This window comes from Calypte anna, chromosome 4B (assembly GCF_003957555.1).
Source record: "Calypte anna isolate BGI_N300 chromosome 4B, bCalAnn1_v1.p, whole genome shotgun sequence".
Classification (NCBI taxonomy): Eukaryota; Metazoa; Chordata; class Aves; order Apodiformes; family Trochilidae; genus Calypte; species Calypte anna.
Genome location: NC_044249.1, coordinates 6,046,029 through 6,071,529, shown reverse-complemented (window position 1 = coordinate 6,071,529; position 25,501 = coordinate 6,046,029). Strand labels below are relative to the sequence as shown.

The 25,501-nt window shown below is 39.1% G+C and overlaps 1 protein-coding gene across 1 annotated transcript in view; it reads left to right on the top strand.

Moving 5' to 3' along the window:
• INPP4B (inositol polyphosphate-4-phosphatase type II B) overlaps positions 1–25,501 on the top strand; it is a 272,455-nt gene that overhangs the window by 149,546 nt on the left and 97,408 nt on the right. Inside the window, exons 9-10 of the mRNA XM_030450753.1 lie at positions 17,047–17,097; positions 19,812–19,891. Coding sequence (XP_030306613.1) covers positions 17,047–17,097; positions 19,812–19,891 — 131 coding nt within the window. The remainder of the gene's footprint in view (positions 1–17,046; positions 17,098–19,811; positions 19,892–25,501) is intronic.

Below are 25,501 nucleotides of genomic sequence, written 5' to 3'. Positions count from 1 at the left end.
CATCCTTAATCCTGTTTCTTGAATATGAATGGCAATTGTACACAGTATTGCTGGGGAAGTAGAAACAGATTTCCTGATATATCTGAAGTTTTTTGGTTTTTTTTTTCCAAATTTGTGCATGCCTCATGCTCAGCATGCTTTTATGTCTTTTAAGTCTTTCTGCTTCTTTTTTTTTTTTTTTTTCTGAACTAACATGCCATTAGCTTGTAGAGAAAGTGCTAGTTCCTTACTGAATACATTGCCTTGTACTTAATACAGCTTTTTTTTTGTTACATCTTTCATATGTAGTTCTTTCTGTATCCCATTGCAGGTTTAATTTTTATGGATTCTGCCTCTTAAATATCAGTACAAAACTTCTACAGTTCTTGCCAGAGTGTTAAGTGAAAATCAGAAATAAAATCAGTGCTGCCACTGGGTCTCAAGGAACTTTAATTACCTTTTCAACCCCACCATTTCCTGATTAGCTAGTCTGTTAATCTAATTTCTTTCCAATTGCCTAATAATTTTTGAAAAGGCACTATGTCAAATGTTTTATTGGAGTCCAGAAGATGAGGTACTGCATTTCCTTGCTCTAGACAATCAGTTATTTTATTGAAGTCAAACGAGGAATCAGTCTGCAGGATCTCTGTTTAATGAACACATTTTTCTTAGGAGAAATATTTATATTTATGTATAAACACTGTGGCATCCATCAGTAAGACAGTCAGTCATTGGAATGCAAAATCATAACCACATCTTAAATTACTGGAAAAGTCTGAAGTAACTTTTAGCTGTTAGTACCATGGCAACTAGAGTGTCCACTCCTGTCAGCTTCCTGGGGTTGGAGAAGTCCTACTCTGAAGAACTTGAAATGCTGTGAACTGGTGGGCTTGAAGAAAAAGAAGATGCAGAACTTCATTATAAAGATCTAGATCATAACTGAGGGGGTTCTGGAGTGGTGGGTGGGTTGTTTTTTCCTTTCCTGCTTCAGAATATTTAAGAGGCTTGACATCCGTGAGATCTTTCTGAGATCTCAGGTTATATTTTTAATCTTAATAGTCTAACGTCCAAGGTTAGCTTCTGGTTTCATCTTAATTGGTGGTTTATATTCCCAAATACTTCCAAAGTTAACCATGTCAATCATTATTTTGATTTTCTTCTTACACTGGACAACCCAGCTGTATTTCCCTCTAGAACCTCCCCCAGTTTGTTTGGAAAGTGTTTCCAGCAGCAGCTCTGCTTGTATCTCAGCCTATTGATGTGTCCCCATGGCAGGAGGTGTTTCTTAGGGATGTTACTTCAGTGACCTGGATTTGCTTCTAATTCATATTGGCAATTGCTTGTTTGAAGCAGGGTATCTGCTTTGCAACATGATGGATTCATGTTTGGAAAATACCTGTTAAGCAGCACATTTTTCATCACACTTACTGACTTCTCTGATTACTGTGTGAACAAAAATCATTCTTTCTAAGAATCTTTCTTTCTAGCTTGCTGTCATCCAGCTGAATCCTTTTTTCTTAGCTGAATCCTTTTTTCTGTAAGGTGTCTTAAATGGGCTATTCTGGTTGAATCACAGTTAATTAAAACGATCTGTAATTTCGTTCTTTTTGTTATGATCTTGAAATTCCAGTTTTGAAATCAGTTTCTTGTTACCTTTTATACTTCTTCCCTTCTTATGCTGGCTTTGAAGAAAATAGCTGTTAGCAGCTTAGTTATTGTTAGAGCAGAAATGATGCTGGTGCATTGGCATCCCCAGAACCATTGCAGAAGCCATGTGGTTTACCTTAGCAGTAAAGTAACTGTAGTTTGCAGAGTTTGTTTAAATGACAGGAATATTACTGCATCATTTGGTGTTGGATTTGGGGAAGGGAGAGGTGGAAGTGAAAGTAAGAGTTAAGATGCTAGGCTGTTGGTTTTATAGGAATACCTGTGGAGTAGCTGGTTTTCATAGAATCATAGAATTGTCTGGGTTGGAAGGGACCTCAGAGATCATCAAGTCCAACCCTTGATCCACTACTATTGCAATGTAATAGCAAGATCTGAGGAAAGGTGATTAAGCAGCCATGGCTCTTGAAATGATTTCACATGTCCAGTCCTAAGTGAGCATCAAAATTCTTGAGAAAAGGAGATGCTCATAGCTCTGAGGGGGTTATTATGTTTTTCTGACCATGTTTCTAAACCCTCTGAGGAAATAAATTGCTTGAGTAGCATGAGGAATGAGAGACAGTGGGGAAGTTATACACCAGAAGTCTCTGAATAGCCTGGCTTCTAATGTAGCTGGATTGCATGGCCAAGATGCATGGTTTTTTTGGGACATTCCAATTAGGTCTTGGGCTTTGAAGAGGTATTAGGATAGTGCAGTGGTTGGAATACATAAATGTGTTCCTTGGAGGGATGGTGGGCATCTCCACTGTGAGCAGAGGAAGGGAGCTGAGTAATGCTGTAGTATGTGGAATGGGAGACAAGAGTGTTCTGAGTTTTGCCCCAGACTTTTCTCACAGGCGGACCACAATTTTTTCATTTCTCTTCTGCAGAGGCTTTGATTTCCCAGAGCATGAGACAAAATATCTTCGTGTACATGGCTAGGAGCAGTGTGTCAGATAACCAGGCTCAGTGTCTGAGGATGGGAACTTTCAGGTTGGGCAATTAGGGAAGTGGGGGGTTGATACAGAGGAGCTTCAGCCTCAATAAAACGTGGGAAATACCTTGATTTTACAAAGCAATACATGCAATGTTCTATAGCTAAAATTTCCATTTTCAGAGAGGATACTGGAAAAAATGTCAAGCTTCTTCCATCTGTGTATCCTTTTTCATGCTATAAGAGTATTTGGTTGCAAGGAAACTCTCTTATCCAGTACAGTTCTGTCATTTTTATTGTAATGTGTAATTTTAAACAGGACTGCTGGTAAGTTTGGAGTCTCCTTGCCCTGTTTGGTTGTTTCTGTATGCAGCTATTGCATGGAGTCTGGGATGTTTCAAATGCTTCAGTTTGATTTCTTTGTTCTTGGTTAAAGGGTATCCATGCTTTTAGGTAATGCTGGTAGCAGCTTGAATATCAAAGATACAGATGGAAAAAGTTTTTCTTCCTTGGGATGTCAGCAGACTACCAGTGGCATTAGAACTGAGTTCTCATACTGGTGCAACAACTGATTTGCACGTGGTTGGGTGCACTTTTTACACCTCTTCCAAAAAGCAGGATGGAGCAAGAGCGCTGTAATTTAAAAAGAATTTTTAATTCTTTAATTAATTAACTAAATTTAATTTAGCTAAACCAAAGAACAGGACTGCAACATGTTTCTGTTCTTCCTCAAAGGTTTACAAGTGTGCAGTAATAAAGGTGGTAGAGGCACATTGGTTTGTGGCTGGAGTTCCTCTGCCTCCCTGAAATGATCTGGGAGCTGAAGCATTGCTGTAGCATCTGGGTTTATTAATCCTGTAGGAAGGGATATCTTGGGGTAGGAGTTCCACAGATTGTTATGGTTTATGAAGAGGAACATGATTAGAGCTGGCATTTAATTTAGTTACCTAATTGAGCTACTTTTAATTTAAATGTTCCTGGGTATAACCTTCACTGGAATATTTTCTGTCATCTACTTTTTTTGCCAGTCAGCTACTGGAGACTTCAACTTGATAATTTAATGCTTCTTGTTTTCACTTTGGAGTGTGGTGGTGTTGCTCATTTTAATATGCAAGCGTGTGGAGATTTATTTTTTCTTTAAATTGAAATGTGGGTGTCAGACCCTGCTGATCTGTTGTACAGGAATTCCTGTAATTTGCAGGAGCACAAAGCCATTTGTGAGGAATTTTTTTTTTTTTTTTGTTCATGGAGAGAACAGATCTTATTCTCTGTAAGTAAAAGCAGGAAAGTCAGGGCTAGGTTACAGAACAATCACTTAACTCACAGTGGCATATGTGTGTTTTCATGGAAAACAACACATTTTAGAACAGTGATTAAATATTTGTATAACAACAGTTTTCTATGGAACTTTGTAAATGCTGGCATGTAACACCCAGGAGTATGGTTGGCACCATGCTGTGGTGAGTGGTAAAAGGAAGCTGAAAGGCATATTTGTGAACTTGCATCATTTTGAGTTTGAAGCACTGCAGATCCCTTTAATCAAAAAAAGTTGGAAACGTGAAAGTTTAGAAAAATGGACAAGGCTTCCTTCTCTGATGTGAACTTGATCAAGCCCAGAGACTGGTTCAATTTCTGATTACTAAAAGAGAAGAAAAAAACCAAAGTAGTGGAGCTCTTTTCTGTGAAGATGCTCAGGATAACCATGTTGACTCCTAGTGACTCAAGAGCAAATATAGTTGTTACTCTTTAGCTGTGCCCCTGTGTTACAAGAGGAATTATTTTGCCATAGGTTTCATGGGTTGCCAATGGAGCAGGATTTATAAAGAATGTGTTGGGAGTGTTTTTTATCAGTGGAGGATGTGGGAAGTTTGGGACAGAAAAGGTGAGAGGGAAATATATTGCTGTTAATACAATTGAACTGTGTAATGGAAGTGGCTTTTTTGGTCTTCTGGATGGAGGTGCTGCTGGAAACAAACTGAGCCTCTTCTTAGGAAGTGGGGTTTTCTTAAATTATATTCCTTACCAGTGTTTTAGTGGTGGGAAGTGTTTGATACACAACATTGATGTCTATAGATTTTCTTTCTTAGGAAGACTACTGAGATGCTGCTGCCTGTATTTCTTAGATGAAACAAAACTAGAATAGTAGCTCTCTCTAGATCTTCAGCATCTGTAACTTAGTAGAGTAACAAAAAGTTAAAAACTTGAATGATTCTGTCATTTTTAAGAGTGGGTTTTCAGCAGGGAAAACCTGACAGATTTGATTTTTCCAACTATTCTTCTGGAGTTTGTATCTGGTTATTGATGGCCACTGTAGTAGTGTCAGGAGATGTCTTGAGTGTAGACACATGTCAAGTGAAGTAAATGACTATAAATAATCTTCAGTGAACACAGAACAATTAATAAGGTATCTCTGGCCACAAAACCAATGATGTTCATGATAAGTAATAGTATTTTGAAGAAGAAATTGAAGTTAAGAGTAATATAGGCTCTGTCATTTGGATAATCCATGGAAGTAACAAGCTGATGCACCAAAAAGTACCCTGGATGTATGTGTCAGAAGTATTTCCAAAGGCTTCTACCAGCTGTTTGCAAATAGAACTACAAAAGGGGAACTGTTCTTTTTCTGAGAAGGGATTCTTTACACACACTTCATGCATATAATATCAAATAGGGGTAGTATTTTCTTTTTGTTTTATACATCTATTGTAAAACTTCATAATAATTGTATGAAAAGACTTTTGCAACAAGCCTCAGTGTTAAATTCTTGGTACTGAGGAATAGAGTGGAATTTTGGCATGCCAGCTGAGGAAGTTTTCTATTTGGAGGAGTGCATAAATCCTGGAGTATTACTTGTGGTGTGTGATCCTTAGTAGTACTATCAAAGCTGAGATGTAAATATCAGCCTCACTCTGAAGAGCTTGCACCTCTCTGTGTTCATCTCATGGTTGTGGGAAGGAAAATCATTCTTCTAAGGCGAAAAGACACCACAAAGTATATATGTTCCAGCTGATAGGAGTTTTGGAGACAAGCCCAGTGTTGGTGTTTGGCATCCAACCAGTTGGTGAGCCACTGAGTGGTCCCTCTGTCAGTTTGGCACTCTTGTGTGTGTGAAACATTCTTTATAAATTTCTTTTATAGGGTCTTGGTTTCATGGGTTGTTCATGGGGTCTTGGTTTCTACTCTCTTATAAAAGAAAGCAGGCAAGTATTGTGACCTCAGAGCAACCTTCAGACTTCTTGGGCTTTTGAGGGGCATTTATATATGTTCTTTGAGCTGTCCCTCTCAATATATATGCAAGTGCAGATTACTCAGAGTTTTGTGGAATGATGATGGTGTAGAGAGCAGTGAATAATTCACTGCCTTTCTGTGCCATGATCTCTGTGTAGGAGGATGAGAATTTTAAGCTACAGGGTTTAAATCAGATCTATCATACCCATTTCTTTAAATATTATCTTGAGCTGAAGCCTCACATGCAGTTTGGATCAATGCTGGGTTTTCCTTTTAAAAGAATATTCAGCTCTTATCTTTAAATGTGGACTTTCAAAGAAGTCCATATGTTTTAGTTTATGAAGGGAGTGATGTGCCCAAGTTCCCTGATGCTGGTTTTATTCCACTCTGATATTTTCAAACAGAAGGGCTATTGAATTTACAAAGCGTGTGGGTTTTTAGCTGCTCTCTGAAGCTGCTTATACTGACAAGATAAAAACTAATGTTCTTGAAAAAGTATTAAATTAGGTATTATTCCAAGATCTTGTGTTCTTAAAACTGAGTGGAATGACTTCATGAAATCACAGAATTCAATACAAAAAATACCACTTTTAGACTGTGTCCACTGAAGGTTTATAAAATAAGTTTGTATACTTCGGTTTAACCTTTCCTTTTCATTCTTTTTACTCTGAGTAAAGATGACTTCTTATGATTTCTTATGTAAACAGAATAAATTATAATGAATATGTATGGGAATATTTATTTTGATTTTTTTTCAGTTGAATTAACCCATTATGTTTAAAATATTTTCCATTAATAACCTTTTGTTAGTCAAAATACTGGAAAGCATTTTGACCTCTAATTCTTTATTTTGAGAAATGGAAAGCATAGAATGAACCTATGCATCCTTTATAGGAAGTTTTACGATGGGGAAAATGTTTCAGTATTCATTGAAAACAAATTCTGACAGCAGTGCTGTACAAAATAATCATCAAGTTGGGTAATATATATAAAGAGGGGGTTTTTTCAGTCTTCAGAGTGATGTAGTATCTTGTTATATAGGCAGTTTTATTAATGAAATTTATAAAATGTCTCATTCCCTTCTTAAGTTATACTCACTTTCTACTGCATTATGCATATTTTCATAAAGTGTCATTTATCATTAAGCAATGTTTTCCATTCAGATTAAGCCATTGCCTATAAAACTAGGAAATTCTTTTTTTATTATTGTTTTTGCTTTAAGTTCTCCTTTGCTTTCATTTGGGATAGCTGCTGAAATGTTACCTCAGAACAGAATGCTTTCCTGAATTAGGATGTTCCTGTTCTTATCCCATTTCTCATGTTCCTCAGCTTTAGTTGGGAATACAGACAGCTTCTTGCAGCCTATTTCTCTGGTAATTTCACCTGTCCTGTATCTAAATTCCTTTGTGGTTGAAAAAATGCTTTGGCAACTGGGAAGAAGGCCCTGAGTAACACAGTGTTTAACACAACCCATAATACAGTGCAATTAAGTGTTCTTGCATTTGATTAGTAGCAAATTTATCTGACATGAGAGCAATAAATAAATGCAGTATTAGTCAGAAGTTCCCTGGCAGTTAGTGAGCCTGACTAAATCTGTGGTATCAAAACAAGCCAGTCCCACACATATGTATGCATTTCATGTACCTAATGGTAGAAGAGCATCACACAACTCTTACAAGTACTCTGCCATGACTGATTTCCAATTTATTTTTCTATATATCCACTTTCTTCTGAGCTGCTTTATCCTCTTCTCATTTGTAAAGTAATACATGTGGGGGAGTGGATGAGAGTGGTTTTGGGTTGAAGATAAAGTATTTCATGTCATTTGCTGAGGAGGTAAGAGGGGAGTCAGAGGATGTTATCACCTTAGCAAGCACTGTTGGAGGCAATGAAGGATGAGAGAGTGAAAAATAATACTCTGCATCAGAAGTGAAAGAGCAGCATGGAAGATATGAAAGAAGGGAAAGCTGTCACTGGAGATGATGCTGTAACTTTCCTGTCTCCTGGCTGGGGCAACTTTATTTAATGAGCTGCAGTGCTGTGCCTGACATTCGGGTTTATCATAGGAAATATCTCTGGGGAATAGAATGGAGATGGCTTAACTTTGAGAAACCAGGAAAAATGCCAGTGTCCGTTTTCTTACATAAGTTACAGCAATTTAGGAGTGGTCTAAGGGTCTATAGGGGTTGGTAGCCTTTGTTAGACAAGCAGGTACAATGGAGGAAACAAGTTTTCAGGAGCAAAAGCTTTCTTGAGGTCATTATGGAGACTCTGTGCCAAAAAAGCTCTGTTTCATTCCGTCCCATATCAGGTCATCTAATCCCATACACTCTCTTTCCCAGAAATCACCATCTTACTGGATTTCCAAATAAGAAGTTGCAAGATCAAAGCAAGAAAAAAATCTGTAACTGAGTTGTAGAAACAGAAGCACAGTCAAATTTCGGACCTAAAAATCATTGCTCAAATCACGTTCCTAATATTTTCTATTTGCTGGTAAAGCATGGGAAACAATCCCAGAAAATTGCCACTTTTCAGTTTTAGGAGAAATTAATTTTTAATTTTTTTTTACATGAAAGTATTTAAATATATTTGGCATTTACTCTGAGCCTTATGATTTTTTTGGATCATCACTGTGTCAGCTCTAAAAGAAACAAAAAGTTACATTAAAATATTTATGTTTTCTTTATTTATACTTTGTGATTCTTAAGAATCAGAATATAATTATTCACTACATATAAAGAATATAATTACTCACTACAGGCACCCATGACTATCAACTTTCTGACCCTTAGTTATCAGACTTAAAGTAGGGTGCTCAGAGTTTAGTCAGTTTTAACAAAGAGCTCTGCAAGAGCTTAATCATACCTCCAGAAAAGGATTCCTGCCTTGCAGATTGCAGTTGTGGTTTTTTAAAAATAGACAATTTAGTTGGGAGGAAGAACCTTTTATCTTAATACAGCAATTAGGCAGTGACACATACTCAGGTGAGAAAAAATAGTCTTTCTGTAGAATGTTTTTGTGATCAAAAGGATGTGCATTTTTATGGAAGAGACTGAATATAATTTCACTGACAAAACAGTGAAATATGAGGTAATCTGAACATAAACTTCTCGCTGTTAGAGCTTTGCATTGAGAAGTAAAGGAATGATGTGATTTCTGCTTTGTGCCTTGTAGGTTCAAAACCACACTGAGGTTGTTGCAGAGTCAAATAGGCCCCCAGTGCTACCTCCTTCCACTGGTACATCCTGCTTCTTGCCTTTAAAGCAAAAACTTTGATTTTGGGAGAGATGAGACATCTAGAAATCACTTCTGAAGCAGCAGGGAATTGATTTTGTAAATAAATAAATACACAACCACCCTTTCAGTTTATCTCAGAAAACAGGGGGTAGTGCAAGGGTCTGAGCACTATCAAAGACTGTTTAAAGATGGCTCACTAGTAAGTTATTTGAGTATTTATGTACTTAAGACCTTAATTCCAGTTATGTAGATGCCTGTTTTATCCCAAGAACAAAATGCTTTCCCAAATGAAAAAAAAAAAAAAAAGAATTTGTACATATTTTCTTCATAGATAGTTTTGGCAATGTTTATATTTGGATAATTGAGGATGTTTATTTTCCCAGGAACTTCCAGAGGTTCCTGTGAGAAAATTCCTTACTCCTCTCAAGGGTGGGTAGTTAGCAATGGGAAAAAGCATGTGGGAACCTTAGGCTCATATTCCTTATGTCCCATTCTCATAACAGTGCTGAAGTCCTGCAGGTGGGAAGAACCATTATTTAGGGAAGTAGAGCCATAAGCTTGTTCAAATTGACTGCTTTTAATAGAGAGATTCTGTCTAATAAAGCAAAGAAAGTAAATCTCACAGCAAGCCTGGAAAAAAAAAAATGCACTCCCTTTCATCTAACCTATATTTATGCCTTCTACCACAGTAAATCTGATGAGCAGTTTTACCCAGAGTTCCCCAAACCAGGAGTGAATTACCATCCCTTAGGTACTTCTGTCAGAAGAGCTTTGTCTTCACTATTTTTAAAACATTATCACCAACTGTCATAAGAACAAGAGAAAAACCTTTATTGACAAATCTCATTTTCCCTGTTTTTTTTTTGTTTTTTTTTTCTTCTGGGGATATATATGAGACTTCTTCAAGCTTCCACTTATTAGAGAAAAATTTGGTATGTGCAGAAAGTTCTCTGCCTCATAAAGAAATAGGAGTTGCCAGCTGAGCGGATTTTTTTTACCCAAAGAGCTTCTTCAAGGCACTCAGTCTTGAGAACTGGGATGAAAAGCAGGAGCTGCCAAGTACATGAACCTGTATTTCCTACTAATGTGAACTTTTTGAATGAACTGAGACTTCATGCATGGGAAAAAAAAAAAAGACATGAAGGCTAACTAAGGTAAATTAGTTGATAAAAGTGTGACTGAGCAGCAGATCTAATGCAGAGCAGAGAAGCAAACTGGATTTCCAGAAGAATCCAGAGAACTGTGTTAAATATACACAGGTAAGGTCTTTTCTGGAAAGCTGTCAATAATGTGATCATTCCTGTTCAAGGAAGATGAATTAGGAACAGATAGGGTGGTCTGGGGAATGGAGAGGCAATTGTATGACAGTGTATTGGAAAAACTTGGCTTATTATCCTAACAAAATGAAGTAAGAGAGGGCACATGATTCCTTTTTCCTTAATACATCAGGAGGCCAGTGTGAGGAACAGAAAATCATTACTTAGCTAAAAGACCACGTTGGCAGAAGAGCAAATGAGTATAAACTCCTCATAAATAATCTGAGCTGCAAATTAGAAAATTACTCTGAGCTACTTTAGCAATCATTTTTTTGGAATGATCTTCCAGTCAGAAGGGTGGGAGAAGAAATGAAAATAATTTCAAGGTGTAGTTAAAAAATGTGTGAAGGGGATTTTGCTATTTAGTGTCTGTGACAGTCAAGTATTGAAGCAAATGATCTGGAGGTTCTTATAGCCCTGTGCTTTTTTGTTTTTCTTTTTGTTTGGGGTTTTTTTGTTTTTTAAAAAGTATCAAGGTCTTGATTTCTTTTCAGACTTCTATGACTGTTTTTAGGGAGAGTGAACTTAATCAGAAAATGTGTACTCTACATGGTTTGGGTTTTTTTTTCATGCAGTAGGGCTAAAGCAGCTTTCCCTGCTTCTCTCAACATCTTCTATCAATCTCCTCCATCTGTCCATAGGAATGTAGATGGATTCTGCAGGGGGATGTTGTTAATTGTTTTAAAGGCTCTGCAAAAATTCTTTCTGGTCATAGTTCTGCTGAAGTTGTGTGTAGGACTGAAGGAAAATGCATTGCTGGGATTACCTGAGAGTCACCAAGGTGGAAATGAAGAAGGTAGAGACTGAGTGGCTGAGCAGGATTGATCTAAAATGTATTCTGAAGAGTATTTTATTTATAGTGTTGAAAGACTTGGACCTGTTTAAGGCAGCAAGGTTTTTTTAATGTGTTTATTATGTGAATACTTTCTGCCATTTGAGTAAAGGTTGCAATCAGCTGAGGAGCTGAGAGTGTTGGAAATGCCTGTACTAGATGCAAATATAAACTTTGTTCAATTTCTAGTAAGATTTCTAAAGAACTTAGTGCAATTTGTCTGGCAGTAGATACCAATGATGCAATGAAGATGGTAGCAAATGCAAAAATGTCCTGTTTCTTCAGTAAAGAAAACATGGGAATTTCAAATTGTTTACCAAGATATTCAGAATAGGAGTAAAAATTTACTGAAGTTTTGATGCAGGAGATTGTGCTCTGGTAATTTAATAATATTACTGGTGAGCTCATGATCTGATCAGCCCAGCAATATTTGTCTTCATTTGGGTTGTGTGTCATGTATTAAAGTCAGACTGTATTCACTGGCTGTTCATCAGACAACTGGATGTGATTTCTCCACCCTTGGCTTATATCCTCTCAAGTGGCCACTTAAATACATGGTTAGAGTACAAGTTCTCTCCTTGGCTTCTCTAGCATGATTTTTTGGCACAGGTTCTCTGGTAATCATAATGAAGTTGTGGTTTGGTTGTTGGTTTTTTGTTTGGATTTTGTTTTTCCCTATCCAGCTACCTCAAGCTCTCAGCAGTGCTGAGTACTCATTCTAGGAAGGCTTTTTACCCTGAAATTCCAGCCTGAACGTTTGGGATATAGTCTGCTGCTTCAGAGAAGTGCTCAGGCTGACAGATTGCCAGATCAGTCCTGGTTTGCTCAAGCAGTATCCACAGCTGAGGGTGGGGAGGAAAACAGTGAGATAAAAGCCTATATAAATATATATATATTTCTGTGTTCTATTTTTTAATGTGTTCTGGAGTGAGTATTCTTTGGGATGTAATTTGTCAGAATGTCTGGGTTTCCCTGGCTGCTAACTTGTTGCCTTTTTCCATGTTGGGTTTTGGAGTCTGTCTCAGTGATCTTTGGGTGATGGAATTGCAATAACCAGCCTGAGGGGTTTGCCTTTGAGCAAGTGACAACTCCCCATGGGCTGGATCATGCAAATGAAGAGCCAAAAAAGCTGAGGAATGCTCCATCAGTAGCTTGCTGACAGAATTGGCCTTCTGTGACATTTCACAGTGAAAGCAAGCAGGGGAGAGCAGACATCAGAAGCAGATGTTTGCAGTGTGCAACAGACTTGAAAGGAATTCCTGGAAAATCAGGGGGGAAAAGAGCAACTGGCCTACTGGCCTACAATTACTAAAAATATTATGTTGTGATATTGTATTAGTAAGTAAGGAAATGCCTGGGATATTCAACACCTACAGAAGGTTGATTTACATGGCTGGGCATTGTTCAAAAGAATTGAGAGATTATTTCACTACTAGTGGTGTCACAGTTTAACACTGGCCTGGCAATTAAAGCCAATAACAGCTGCTCTCTATTAATCCCCTTTTCCTCCTTGATAAAGAAAGAAGAGAGAATAAGGGAGAGAGACTGATGGGTTGGAAACTAAACTACACAACTTTATAAAAGTAGAAATGGTAAATAGGAAAAATTGCTAAATATGTACAAATATACAGGAAAATTGATCCCATGTTCCTCCCCCCAATAACTCTCACATCACCACCGAGGCTGCAGGGCAGCCCTGGGAAAGTCCAGGCTGGAATCCTGGGGTCAGCAGCAGTTGGGAGCTGGAGGCAGGAACACAGGGATTCAGGCTGGGATGGATCAGGAGCACAGGCAGAGGAAGGGATGGAATCCTCCCAGGATGCTGAAGCAAACAGGGAGACAGGGGAAGAAGGGGAAGCAGGAAGGGAGGGAAGGGATTTGATCCTCATGATCCCTCAAATTGATACAGAGTATGAGGTGTATGGGATGGAATTCTCTGTTTGGTCAATTCTGGCATCTCTCTTGTCTGTTCCTCCCCAGAGGAGGCTGCAGGTGGGACCTCTTTACTCCTTCTCTCCCTCTGGAGGGCAAAATGTTCCTCAGAGCTGAGCAGTGTCCCTGGCTCTGCACACCAGGCTCTGGCTGTAGCTATAACCATGGAGTTATCAGTCCCAGCAGCAGACACTGACTGAGAAACTTGCTGTTAATTCCAGCAAGTGCAGCTGCTAACCAGAGACTGAGCTGAAAGCAAAAGTACAAGACAGAAAATCACCTTTATCCTGGCCCAAACCAGGACAAGTGGTCATTATAATGACTGTAAAAATTTTACCCCTTTAAAGAAAAGGGTGACTAAGAAGCAACCAACCAAACTGCAGTGAGTTATTGTCTGTCAGTCACCAGATCTGTTGTGGCTGAGCTGTGGCACTGCCCTGTCCTGTCCAGCTGTCTTGCAGCAGAGCAGAGATGGGGTTTCAGCCTCCTGCAGTGCTTGAGCCATCACTTGTCATTTCTCCATGGGTGCAAACTGTGTGTGTGCTGAAACCACAGTGCAAAGGTCTTTTGCTAGCAGCACATGTCTGTATTAACTGTTAGCTGAAGGTTAACTGGGTACCACAATCCATGGCTTTGTCTTCTCCCTGAGAAGCAGTATCCATCAGCTGGCAGAGGATCTGTACCCCAGGTTTCACCAAACAAATTAATTGCTGGTAGCAGAAGAGCGTGTAATGGTGCTAAGACTCAAACGTTAATTAGCTCTAATTTTTAAAGAATTTTTTGCTTTTCACTTTTAATTTCTCGCCTGACTTTACAATCGACAGCTCTTTCTCAGTGGAAAAAAAGCTGTTTCAAAAAAGTTTAAAAAATCAAATCTAGTGCTTATGCTGTGTTCTACATTAACAAGGTAAATAAACTCTTTGTTCCTTCCATTTTTTTTTATTGCACACACTGAAAATGTATTAAAGATCATCTAGATTTATATGGATCGATTTGACAGCTTTTTCATATTTACGTTGACTCCAAAAGACAAATCAAAGTTAGGACTTTGCCTTCAAGGACTCGTTATTTATCATATGAATAGATGTGGAAAAGAATAGACATAGAATAGGGGGAGGTTGTTAGTAACTGTGTTTCAAATGTGTGATTTTTCAGCTTGGTGTATTTCAGTTTTGGGGCATACTGGGGAAGAAGCTGTGTGTGTGATGTTGGTGCTTTGAGAGAGAAGAGCATTAAGAGGAGCTGCATTTTTTCCTCTAATCTTCAGCACAGTCTGCTCTGGGTTGTGTTTGTGAATTTGCAGACTGGGTGGCATCACCTGGAGCTGTGATTTGTGTGGAGTTGGTCCTGTACCCAATCTGTAACCTGCTCCTGGGATCTGCTCTACAGTGGCTCCTTGTATGGTTGTGGCTGGCAATTTTGCTGAGTTAATCAGTTGTGGTGGATCTGATCTGATTCTCTGCAGTGTGTCCCAAAACACTCGTAATGTATAGATTTTTCTGTCACTTGCTGTGTCCCAGCATCCATTTGGATGTTGCAGGGGTGGTGTGTTTGTGATACACAGAGTTCCTAAGCAATCTGTTAGTTCTGGACTGTGGATTTTAGTTTTTTTGAAGGCAAGTCTGATCCTATGTTCAAGCTGTAAAAAACCAGACCCTCTCTCTTTGTAATTAGATTCAAGGTTACTCTGTTTTTTGTCTTGTTACTCATTCACCTGGCTGTGCACCTACATCAGCTCTGAAATTCTGTTAAGCTTGGTCTTTGCTCAGAGGAATCTCATAGTGCTTATCTTGTGTTGGAACTCTTGTCTGAGAAAGCACACAAAGATGCAATCTACAGAGAGAAGAGGAAGACACTCAGTTTTAGAGAAGCTGGAGGAAAAAAAAACCAGTTTATACTGATGCTTAGAAACTGGGAAGCTCATACTTTTTCTTATCCTCATGTTATTTCTTTAGAAGTGTACCTGGAGGTCAGAAAAATAGACATAAGTTCTTCTGAACTGAGACTTATACAGCAAGAGAAGGAATGAGTATTCTGTGATTCTAAGAGAATGTTTAATTCTGCTGATTTCAGTTAGAGGCTTCTTGCTTTAAAGTACCTTTGTGTCGTAGAAAAAGAAGTACATATTTTAAAACACTTGCTGAACTGCTTCTGGGTTACAAATACATCTTTCTTTAAGTCTGTGATAAAGAGGAAGATTAATTCTTAAATAATCTATTTTTTTTTTCTTTAATAATACCCATAATAATTAGAAAATGGAAATAGCTTTCTTCCATGATGGACCAAATGTTAGCTGTTTGAAGTAGTATATAGTACAGATTTTTAGCATCTTAAGATGAGGTTCATTTTTGGCCTGGTATTAATACCCCTTCTTTCTTTTAAGAAACAGTTCTGCTTTCTGTTATTTCCTCCATTGCCCCAGCCCCCAAAGAGGTAAAACAGTTATCACCAGCAAGGAAATACCAATAATTTTATTTTCATTTGTGATTGAAGTATTTACAGGTAATTTTTAGATAAGAATTTTCTGTTGAAAATTTTGAACAAATGCTGTGTAGAAAACCAGATGCCTCAGAACTGCTAATGTTATGCAAGTGGAAAAAATCCAAACATAGAATTGCATCCAAATGAGGACTCCCACAGATCTCTAAAGTGTTTTTCCCTTCAGTGAATTAATTACAGCATTTCTTTACTATCTTCAGTCTTTTGTAGAAAAAAAATATTTTCACTGTAGAGAGCCAACAAATAAGAGCTGACTGAGAAAAGCAGTGGTTCTACTTTGTCATGTCTCTGTGGTAGATTTTGTGGCCCTCTCTGATAAATTTTTGTGTCTAGCATACCAGACAAGTGAATTTATCTTAGTTTTAAAGGAGAACCTTCTTTGTATAGTAAGTTGCAACAAGAATAAAAGAATTAATGGACACCTTTGAGGGCTTGGGTCAAAACGAGTCTTTTGCTGAAAGATGTGCAAAATGAATTTGAGTTTGGAAAATCTTGGAAATCAAGCCAAAAATATGTCCTGGGGGTGGCCCTGCTGTGGATGGTTGTCTGTTGTTCAGGCTAGGTAACCAGACAGATGTGAATGCTCAGTACATGTCCCCTGGTGTCTTGCTGAAGCTGGCAGCCTTTTTATCAGCATGCTAATCCCAAAGGCTGCTTTGACTCAGGCAGACGATGCTAGAGGGCTGTTACAGAAGTTTTCTTACACTTTTTCTAACTCATTTTTACTGTTTAATCACTTCTCTGTTCTCAGCCAACATTGAACAAGAAAATCATATAGCCACTAAACCCTCTCCCCCCAAAAATCTGTGCTCTATTTTGGGAAATGCAGAAGGAAGTCAGGTTGCCCAATACTTTTTCTTATGAAGTAGTTTTGTACAGCAGCAGCTCTGCCCTGCAGAAAATCCAGGGACAACTGGAGGTTGATTACATGGGAGAATACAAGGACTTTCCCACTGTGAATGCCTACAAATATCTGTCACCTCAAGGATGCTCAGGATGTGGTAGGAGACAGGGCTGGACCTGTTGTGAGACTGGGGATCAGGATGTGTTGCAGATAAGCCTGCAAAGGCAAGAACTTATATGGAGAAAATGTACTGTTTTCTTTCATTCCTGGTTGGAAATTGTGGTTCCAGATAACACTAAATGAAGAATTCTGGCATTCAAGTTAGAGCTAAAGAGTCTGATTTAGGAAAGGGAACAACTGAGAACAGCCTTTTTCCTTATAGAACATCAGGAAAGTTCACAATGATAAATGGGTATTAGTGAGAGACTTTCTGCACAGAAAATATTGTGCTTAAATTATTAATTTTTATGAAAATATGTATATGTATGTACTTCCTCATAAATTTACCTCCAAAATGTATAAAGTGTGAAGAAAGTGTGTAGAGGAAATGCACAAAAGAAAATAATTTTTCATGTTCTGTTTCTTTTTCTTCCTCTCTCAGGTCCGCACCAGTGCCCTACCTGACCACAAGGACCCAAGAGCAGATGTTGGAGTAAGTTTGGTGTTTTTGGTTCTTTTTCCAATAATGATTTTTTTTTCACCTTACAACAGACACAGATGCTCCATGAAGAGAAATGGTGTTCTGCCAATGAGCTGAACAGGAGCTGGCAAGCTTTTTTAATAACAGAACTTGGGTTAAATGAATAAAAAAAAACAAAGCAGGAGTAATAGTCTCAGTTATCAAAGTCATCTCAATCATATATTTCTTTAAAATCCTTCTCAGCTGGAATTATCCTGAGGGAAGCACAGCTATCTAGGCTTCCTTCTACCTACCAGGCAAGCAATCTGTGTGAGATTCCCAGTTTGGAGTGGAATTTCCTCCAGGAGCCTGGCCCTGTTGCCTTCTGGTTTTCATGTGCAGGGTGTAAAAAGTTTTGGTGTTGGGCTTAGGATTCACTTTAAGGCAGTACACTGGTTACATATGGAGGTCTTATTTTTCTGTATGGGTCTGGAGAACTTCTGGGAAAGGGGTTGGGATGTCATTTCTGGGTTTGAGAAGGCTGTAATCTCCCAGATAATTATGAACACCTCATGGAGGTGGGAAATACTCTGCTAGACCAGACACCTGTAGTGCAGGTATCAGACTTGTGTCTGCAAACATTCAAAATAACTGAATTGTGAAATCTGTAGCTTAAGGTGTTGACCTTCCTGCACTTACCAGGGCTTTGTTGGCAGAGTTTCCAAAACTTTAGCTAGTGTTTGAAAAATCTGTAGCTTGGCAGCAAGTTCAGTCTTAGTGAAATAATCAATGTGTTTCAACTCTTCATGTAACAATTAGACTTTTCTCTTTGGCTAGCTGAGATTATTCATCAAAGTACTCAAGGCACATAGCTTAAGATTTAGAATTGTTAAGTAGCCCACTAGCAAAATTACAGAGGAACATTACTCTGTAATTAGCATTAAAGCAGCAGCTCTGTTTAAAGCTTACTTTTCAAGCCTCTCCAAGTCACATGTGCAAGGTTAGGATGGTTTGTAGGCTGACAGTTCAGGCCCCAGGGAAGACTTTTCCCATCTACATCCATGTGGAAAAGTATTTCCAGCATTTGAAATAAGGCCCCTTGAACAGTTGCTAGCAGAACTGTCTTCATTTGGGTCATGAATTGTTCACAGTTTTATTTAATTTTATTCAATAATGCAAATGACTCCTAATTGCATTGTCAAGAGAAGAAAATTTTACTCTAAACAAGCATTAAAATACAAAACAGACAAGTAAGTAGAATTTTTTAAGCCCATAAAATGATTCTCCTTTAATTCCATGACCCTGAACACTTGAAGATGGTTGGTGGGTACTGGGATCAAAGCTCCTACAATGTGTGAGCACAGAGTAAGTGATTCTTAGCTCTGATCATATGAGGACTCAGATTTACAGTTCTTAACTAGATTTATAGTTGTATTATGCTGCAGAAAGAAGCCTCAAGAGCCTTTCTCAGTTCCATTCCAAATATCCCTCTCCCCCTTTCCAAATGGTGAGGTTGCAAACAGAAACACTTGAATGACACAAAATCCCAGAATAAAGACTGCTGTATGGACATTTTGCTGAGGAATGGGTCCTTTCTGTACTAAGAATACACTCTGGTAAGGAGATAACTGAGCTAACCCTGCCACCAGGGAGTTTTAGTGAAGAAACTCTGTCATGTTGACAGATCTGCAGGAAGACAGAACTATCTGTGCATATCCCTGTGAGTAGCACCTGGACGTATTTCTTGTAAAAATACTTTTCATTTTGGCAGTGAAAACTAAACGTGATCTTCGCTTGCACACCTGTGATATTTTTCTCTCTCTCTTTCCTGTAGGCTTTCTTTCTTCCTCAGTTCCTGTTCAGCACTTCCCAAAAACTTCCTTAAGCTCTCAGCCTGTGTCATTTTTTTCTTCTTTGAATACTGGATATCCAGCTGGCCTTCCTGAAGGAAAGCAGGCTGCAGGGTTTTATGTTTTTTTAACCAGAGGAAGTTAAAGCTTCTTCATAGCAACAACTTTCCTTCTTTCTTTCCCTGGGGGAAAGTTACTCTCTTCATGCAGCCTCAGAGCCTGTAATTCCTCTTGAATTTCTACGTCCAACAGCATATATAATTTGCCCTAGAATTTTACTTTGCCATTTTAGTAGCATAGTAAAAGTAGCATAATGTGATAAAACCAAACTTTTTGTACGTCTTAGTATTTTCTTGAAATATTCAATATGATTTTATGATCTCATTGTAATCTACTAATAGCAAGTGATACTGAGTTGTATATTTGAAAGACAAAGGGATAGAAGAGGGCTGTAGACTTGTATTTTCTTTCCTATTATTCCTAGGCCAAGAATACTCCTGTTGGCCAAGTTGTCCAAATGAGATTTTAGCACTATGCAACAGAATATGAAGAGAGGTTAAAAAATAGCTGAAAAGTCAAAAGATGATGCATTTGTTTTCCTCTTTGCAGTTTTCTTGATGATGTTGTAAAAGTCATTTTCATGGAATAGTAAGAACAATGTTGTTAAAACAGACATAGCATTTATTGTAATCTAGAAATCAGAAACATAGAAGATAAAGAACCTCAGAATTAATTTACTGATAATCAAGGTGTAGATGCATTACAAATTTGTATCACACGGCATGTCCAGGTAGTATATTGGAAAGCAGTAATTTTCTAGGTCTTAAAGAAAGATTCCTAAGTCTTTCTGCTTTTTTTTTTGTTTGATTTTTTTTTATTATTATTATTTTTTTGTAGCGAAGCTTCCTGGGCTGTACAACTTTTAAAGTAGGAGACTTGGTGAAGTCAAAGGAGCAACAGCTGACCCTTACCCTCAGGTAAGTGTTTTCCTCTGTTCTAGGAGTAATCACTGCTGACATGTGAATGATTGCTGCTTGACTGTGTTTGAAAATTCATATTGGTTCAGGTATATTAGATGTCAACTTAAAGTGCTTCTGTTTCTACCATGCCCAGAGTCAAAAATGAATAATACCCATTCTTTAATCTGGAATTTTCCTTGTGTCAGAATAGAAAAGGTTAGTCATTTTTCAGTATGGTAACCTCTGGAAGAATTGCAGGGAACTTGAAATAAAGGATTTTCTCTCAAAATTTCCTTTAGAAAGGAACATGAGGTTTTCAGTTTCATTTGATGTATGTGGTTTTATGAATTAATATTAATTAATATTAACGTGATGTATGATTCTAATTAAAGAAATAGGGCGCAGAGCTGCAGTAGAGTCAGACCCAGTGTTCAACTGCTAAGGCTGGGCTGAACAGATGTTTCTCAAAGCTGTGCACTGAGCAAAAAAATTGTTTTCACCCCTAGTACTGGCTTGTATGCTTTAAGATGAAACAGGATACAGATAAAAACTTCTTGAAGATAAGGGGGAACTTTTTAGGTGGTGATTTTTCAAACTGAATTCATTGGACTTTATACAATGCATGGATTTTCTTGAGCTGATTTTTGCAAGCACAATGGAGGTTTATTTGGGATTCCTGGGGAGTTAGATGTAAGCTTCACAAAGCAACTGCCCAAACTCACCCTGTTTCTATGCAGGCAAAATTGTGGGAAGAAGGAAGCTCTGGCTAGGAAAACTGAGATGCTGGTGTATGTTCTCTCTGGATTATTGTACATTGGTGCTGTGGGACAGTTGTGTCACATTCTTTATCCTGAGCACATGAAGCCATCTTTGAATTGGCTCAAGGACCAAGTTATGACCCATTCAGCAATGTTGTGGTACTTCCACTAACTCAAGGATGCTGCATTTCTCTGAAATGGAAGCTGCTTGAAGTATTTTGGTTTCATAACTGCACCTGCCCTCCTAGTATTACAGTAGTACTTGAATGTGTTTACAATCCCTTAATTTTAAGTTCTCCCAAACACAGAAGGTGCCAAAACCAATCAGATAAAGTATGTACTGACAACTCTGTATGGAAGTGTGTGGCTAGATAAACACATACAAGGATAATGTTTGTAAAAATCTGTTTTTAGAGAATTTCAAGTGGTCTCAAGTATTTTGGGACTTAGCCTCTCTAACAGACATATTGAAAACTTGGTCTGAAAGAATGCCCCTGAAAGATGCCATGATAACTGACAGATTTATTTCAGGAAACTTTAAAAACAGTAGTGTTTTGTAAAGAATAAGTTCAGATAAATGACTAGTAAGCAATAGATGACAGGTTGACAGGTTAGTTTCAGCTGAACCTCTAAGCCTTTTCAGTTTTGCTTTTCATTAATGTTTATGGCTTTGTATATCCTCTTTATGCAGCTTTTGGTAGAAGACAAATATTATTGAAAATAATTGAAATAAATTTGCAGATATGGTAAATAATAGGTATTAGTTGGTTGGATGTATTCTAAAGAATAAAATCGTGACCTTTTAAATGTAGAATTGATTCCTGATTATGGCTTTTCAGTAGCACAAAATCAGAAGAACTTATCTGCTTTTCTTCAGTGGTAACTTAACCAGAGCAGTCTAATAATCTGAATTTGCTTTCCTCTAATCTCCCTACTGTATCAGTGCCCATCAGGAGGATAGGAGGTGTATCCAAGGCTTTGTCACTGCATGCAGTTCTGTTTAATTCTTCTTGATAAATTTTGTATGGGAGTTCACCAGGGAGTGCCTGTGATGTAGAGATACTCCTTTGTTAGGTCTGAAGTAGAGATTTGAGGATCTGGGAATATCTCCATAGTGTGCTCTGTAAATATCGGTGAAATACTAGAATCCTGTTGCTTTTTCACTGTTTTTTTCTGTTGTTATGTCTTGCCATTGTCTTTCTGAGAAATAATGTGATATTATAAAAGTGGTTTTAAAGGAATGTTATTGTGTCTCTGTTATTTTGTGGAGGGCTAGCATATATCTATGATTCCTTACTGTTGACAAACTGTTCTCTGCTTTTTTCCTCTTCCCACCACTGCAACTTAGTAGTGAGTAGGGACACCAGCTACAAATCTCTGCAAACCAGGTTTTTACTTGGATTGTTTACAAAATGTATTGGTTGCAGTAAGGTTCATTGTGAATTCACAGAATAAAGAGTTCTGTGCAGTAGATTACTGACTGCATATTTCAAAACATATTGCATCAGTAGGTAACATAATTTTCTGACAATCTGTGCATTAGTCTGTAGTAATTGCATGTATTTGTTATTATGCACAGGAGAAAGGGGCTGCCTGATAGAGTAAAAGTCAGCAAATTTACTTTCCAGGCAGTCAATCCCTTTGTCATTGATAATTAACACAGTTGTGCAAATACACAGTCTACTTTCTTTGTGTTCATGAGCCTTTCTTTAATTTTATTTTATTTTAAGAAAGGTATAGCCATGGGTCACATTAGCAGGCCTAAATTTGCATATTCAACATGCATCAATGAGAACAACATTGGAGGTAAATGGCTGCTGTTCTCAGTCCATTTAATTCACCTTTTCCCCATTAGCTTGTTACCTTCTTGCTCTCTGAATGCTGGGGTCAGCCTTTTATCACTAGATGTACTAAGCTGGGCACAGATTCGTGCTGCTTATAATAGGTCTGGGTAGCTCCTTCCTCTGAAAGAAATTAGGATTAAGAAGAGGGCCTATCAATTATGGAAAAAAGGGCTAACTTCTCAAGAGGAATTTAGGAATATAGTCAGGTCATGTAGAAAGAAAATCAGAGAGACAAAAGCACAACATGAACTGAATCTTGCTACCTCTGTGAAGGACAATAAGAAATCCTTCTACAGATACATCAATAGCAAAAGAAGAGGCAAGGAAAACATTCATTCTGTACTGGACATGGGTGGGAATATAGTTATCAAAGATGAGGAAAAGGCTGAGGTATTTAACACCTTCTTTACCTCAGTTTTCAACAGAAAGACAGGTTATCCTGTTGACAGCAGGCTTCTGGAGCCTATAGAAGGTGATAAAAATCTAAACAGCCCCCCTGTAATATTGAAGGACACAGTCAGTGACCTCTTAAACTACTTGGACCCCCACAAGTCTATGGGACCGGATGGGATCCACCCAAGAGTGATGAGGGAGCTGGCAGAAGAGCTCGCCAAGCCTCTCTCTATCATCTACCAACAGTTCTGGATCACGGGGGACATCCCAGACGATTGGAAGTTGGCGAATGTCACACCAATCCACAAAAAGAGCCGGAAGGAGGACCCGGGAAACTACAGGCCCATCAGCCTGACCTCAGTGCCTGGCAGGGTTATGGAGCAGATCATCCTCAGTGCAATCACACAGCACCTGCAGGATGGGCAAGGGATCAGACCCAGCCAGCACGGGTTTAGGAAGGGCAGGTCCTGTCTGACCAACCTGATCTCCTTTTATGATCAGGTGACCCGACTGGTGGATGAGGGGAGGGCTGTGGATGTGGTCTACCTGGACTTCAGCAGGGCATTTGACACCGTCCCTCATAGCATTCTCCTGAAAAAGCTGTCAGCCCACAGCTTGGACAGGGGCACTCTGTGCTGGGTTAGGAACTGGCTGGAGGGCTGGGCCCAGAGAGTGGTGCTGAACGAGGCTGCATCAAAATGGTGGACGGTCAGTAGTGGTGTCCCCCAGGGATCAGTGTTGGGCCCAGTTCTGTTTAATATCTTTATCAACGACTTAGACGAAGGGATTGAGTCCATCATCAGCAAATTCGCAGATGACACCAAGCTGGGAGGAAGTGTGGACCAACTCGAAGGCAGGAGGGCTCTGCAGAGGGACCTGGACAGACTAGAGAGCTGGGCCGATTCCAACGGGATGAGGTTCAACACGGCCAAGTGCTGGGTCCTGCACTTTGGCCACAACAACCCCATGGGGAGCTCCAGGCTAGGCACAGAGTGGTTGGAGAGCAGCCAGGCGGAAAGGGACCTGGGAGTCTGCATTGACAAGAAACTGAACATGAGCCAGCAGTGTGCCCAGGTGGCCAAGAAGGCCAATGGCATCCTGGCCTGGATCAGGAACAGCGTCACCAGCAGGTCCAGGGAGGTGATTCTTCCCCTGTGCTCAGCACTGGTTAGGCCACACCTCAAGTACTGTGTCCAATTCTGGGCCCCTCAGTTTAAGAAGGATGTAGAGGTCCTGGAACAGGTCCAAAGGAGGGCAACCAGGCTGGTGAAGGGACTCGAGCACAGGCCCTATGAGGAGAGGCTGAGAGAGCTGGGGCTGTTCAGCCTGAAGAAGAGGAGGCTCAGGGGAGACCTCATTGCTGTCTACAACTACCTGAAAGGAGGCTGTAGCGAGGTGGGAACTGGACTCTTTTCACCGATGACCTTCAACAAGACAAGAGGACACAGTCTTAAGTTGTGCCAGGGGAGGTTTAGGTTAGATATTAGAATTTCTTCATGGAGAGGGTGATTAGGCTATGGAATGGACTGCCTGGTGAGGTGGTAGATTCTCCATCCCTGGAGACATTTAAAAAAAGACTGGATGTGGCACTCAGTGCCATGGTCTAGCAACTGCTCCGGTGGGTCAAGGGTTGGACTAGATGATCTCTGAGGTCCCTTCCAACCCGGCTAATTCTATGATTCTATGATTCTATGATTCCCTCACATTTGGGAACTCATAATGACCTGGTGATCCTTGGGATGGTAAGGAAATCTCTGTCTAATAAACATCAGTAGCATTAGTAAGTAATTGTGGTTTTAAACCTGAGCAGGTTTCATGATGGCTTCAAAAGTCTCTGGGTTTGGCTCAGTGATTAGAACCCAGTGTTTATAACACAGAGTAGTTGTGGGGTTTTTTTAAGTTTAAAACACTACTGTTTTACTCACAAACACCTCCCAAGGCTTCATCAGATGATGGATCCTTCATGACTCCAGCTTAGGTAAATGTGGAGTGAGCAGTTGTGTTGGACTGAATGGTTGGGAATAGACTGGAGCATTGCCAGCTTGGCAGCCAGAGCCTGCATCCTGGGATACTGGATCCGAAATCTGGTTTAGGAATCAGTCTTGCAATACTTTGTCTGATTTTCATTGGTCATATTCCAAAGGCAGATGCTCTGTGGAAAGATATCAAGTGCTCCTTGTCCCCAGCTGCTAAAAAAATCCAGCAGTCTTCCAGCTCCATAAGCCAACTAGAGTTTGAGCCATTTATTTATTTCATCATGATGATGCTTTTTATAAAAAATGTTGCTGTATACCCCATCCCCACTGTCACTACACAGGCTTCTCAAAGTGCAGTCCTTTCTCCTGTGGGTCTAGAGCATCTCTTGTCTCACAAATGTAAATAATTTGATGCAGGGACAGTCTTTGCTGTACCATGTGAGTGCAGAGTGTGCTTTTCAGCTTTAATAAACTACAGCAAATAGGCTGATTCTATCTTAATGCATTAGGAAGTATCCTAAAACCCATTAGTCTCCTGATATTTCATTTAACAGTGTGTGTTGTCTCCTCTCTGTCCAGGCAAATGGCATGAAGTGTGTACATCTATGTCTGTGCATGCACAAGACTTTTTCTGTTGCTGCAGTGCAAAATAATACA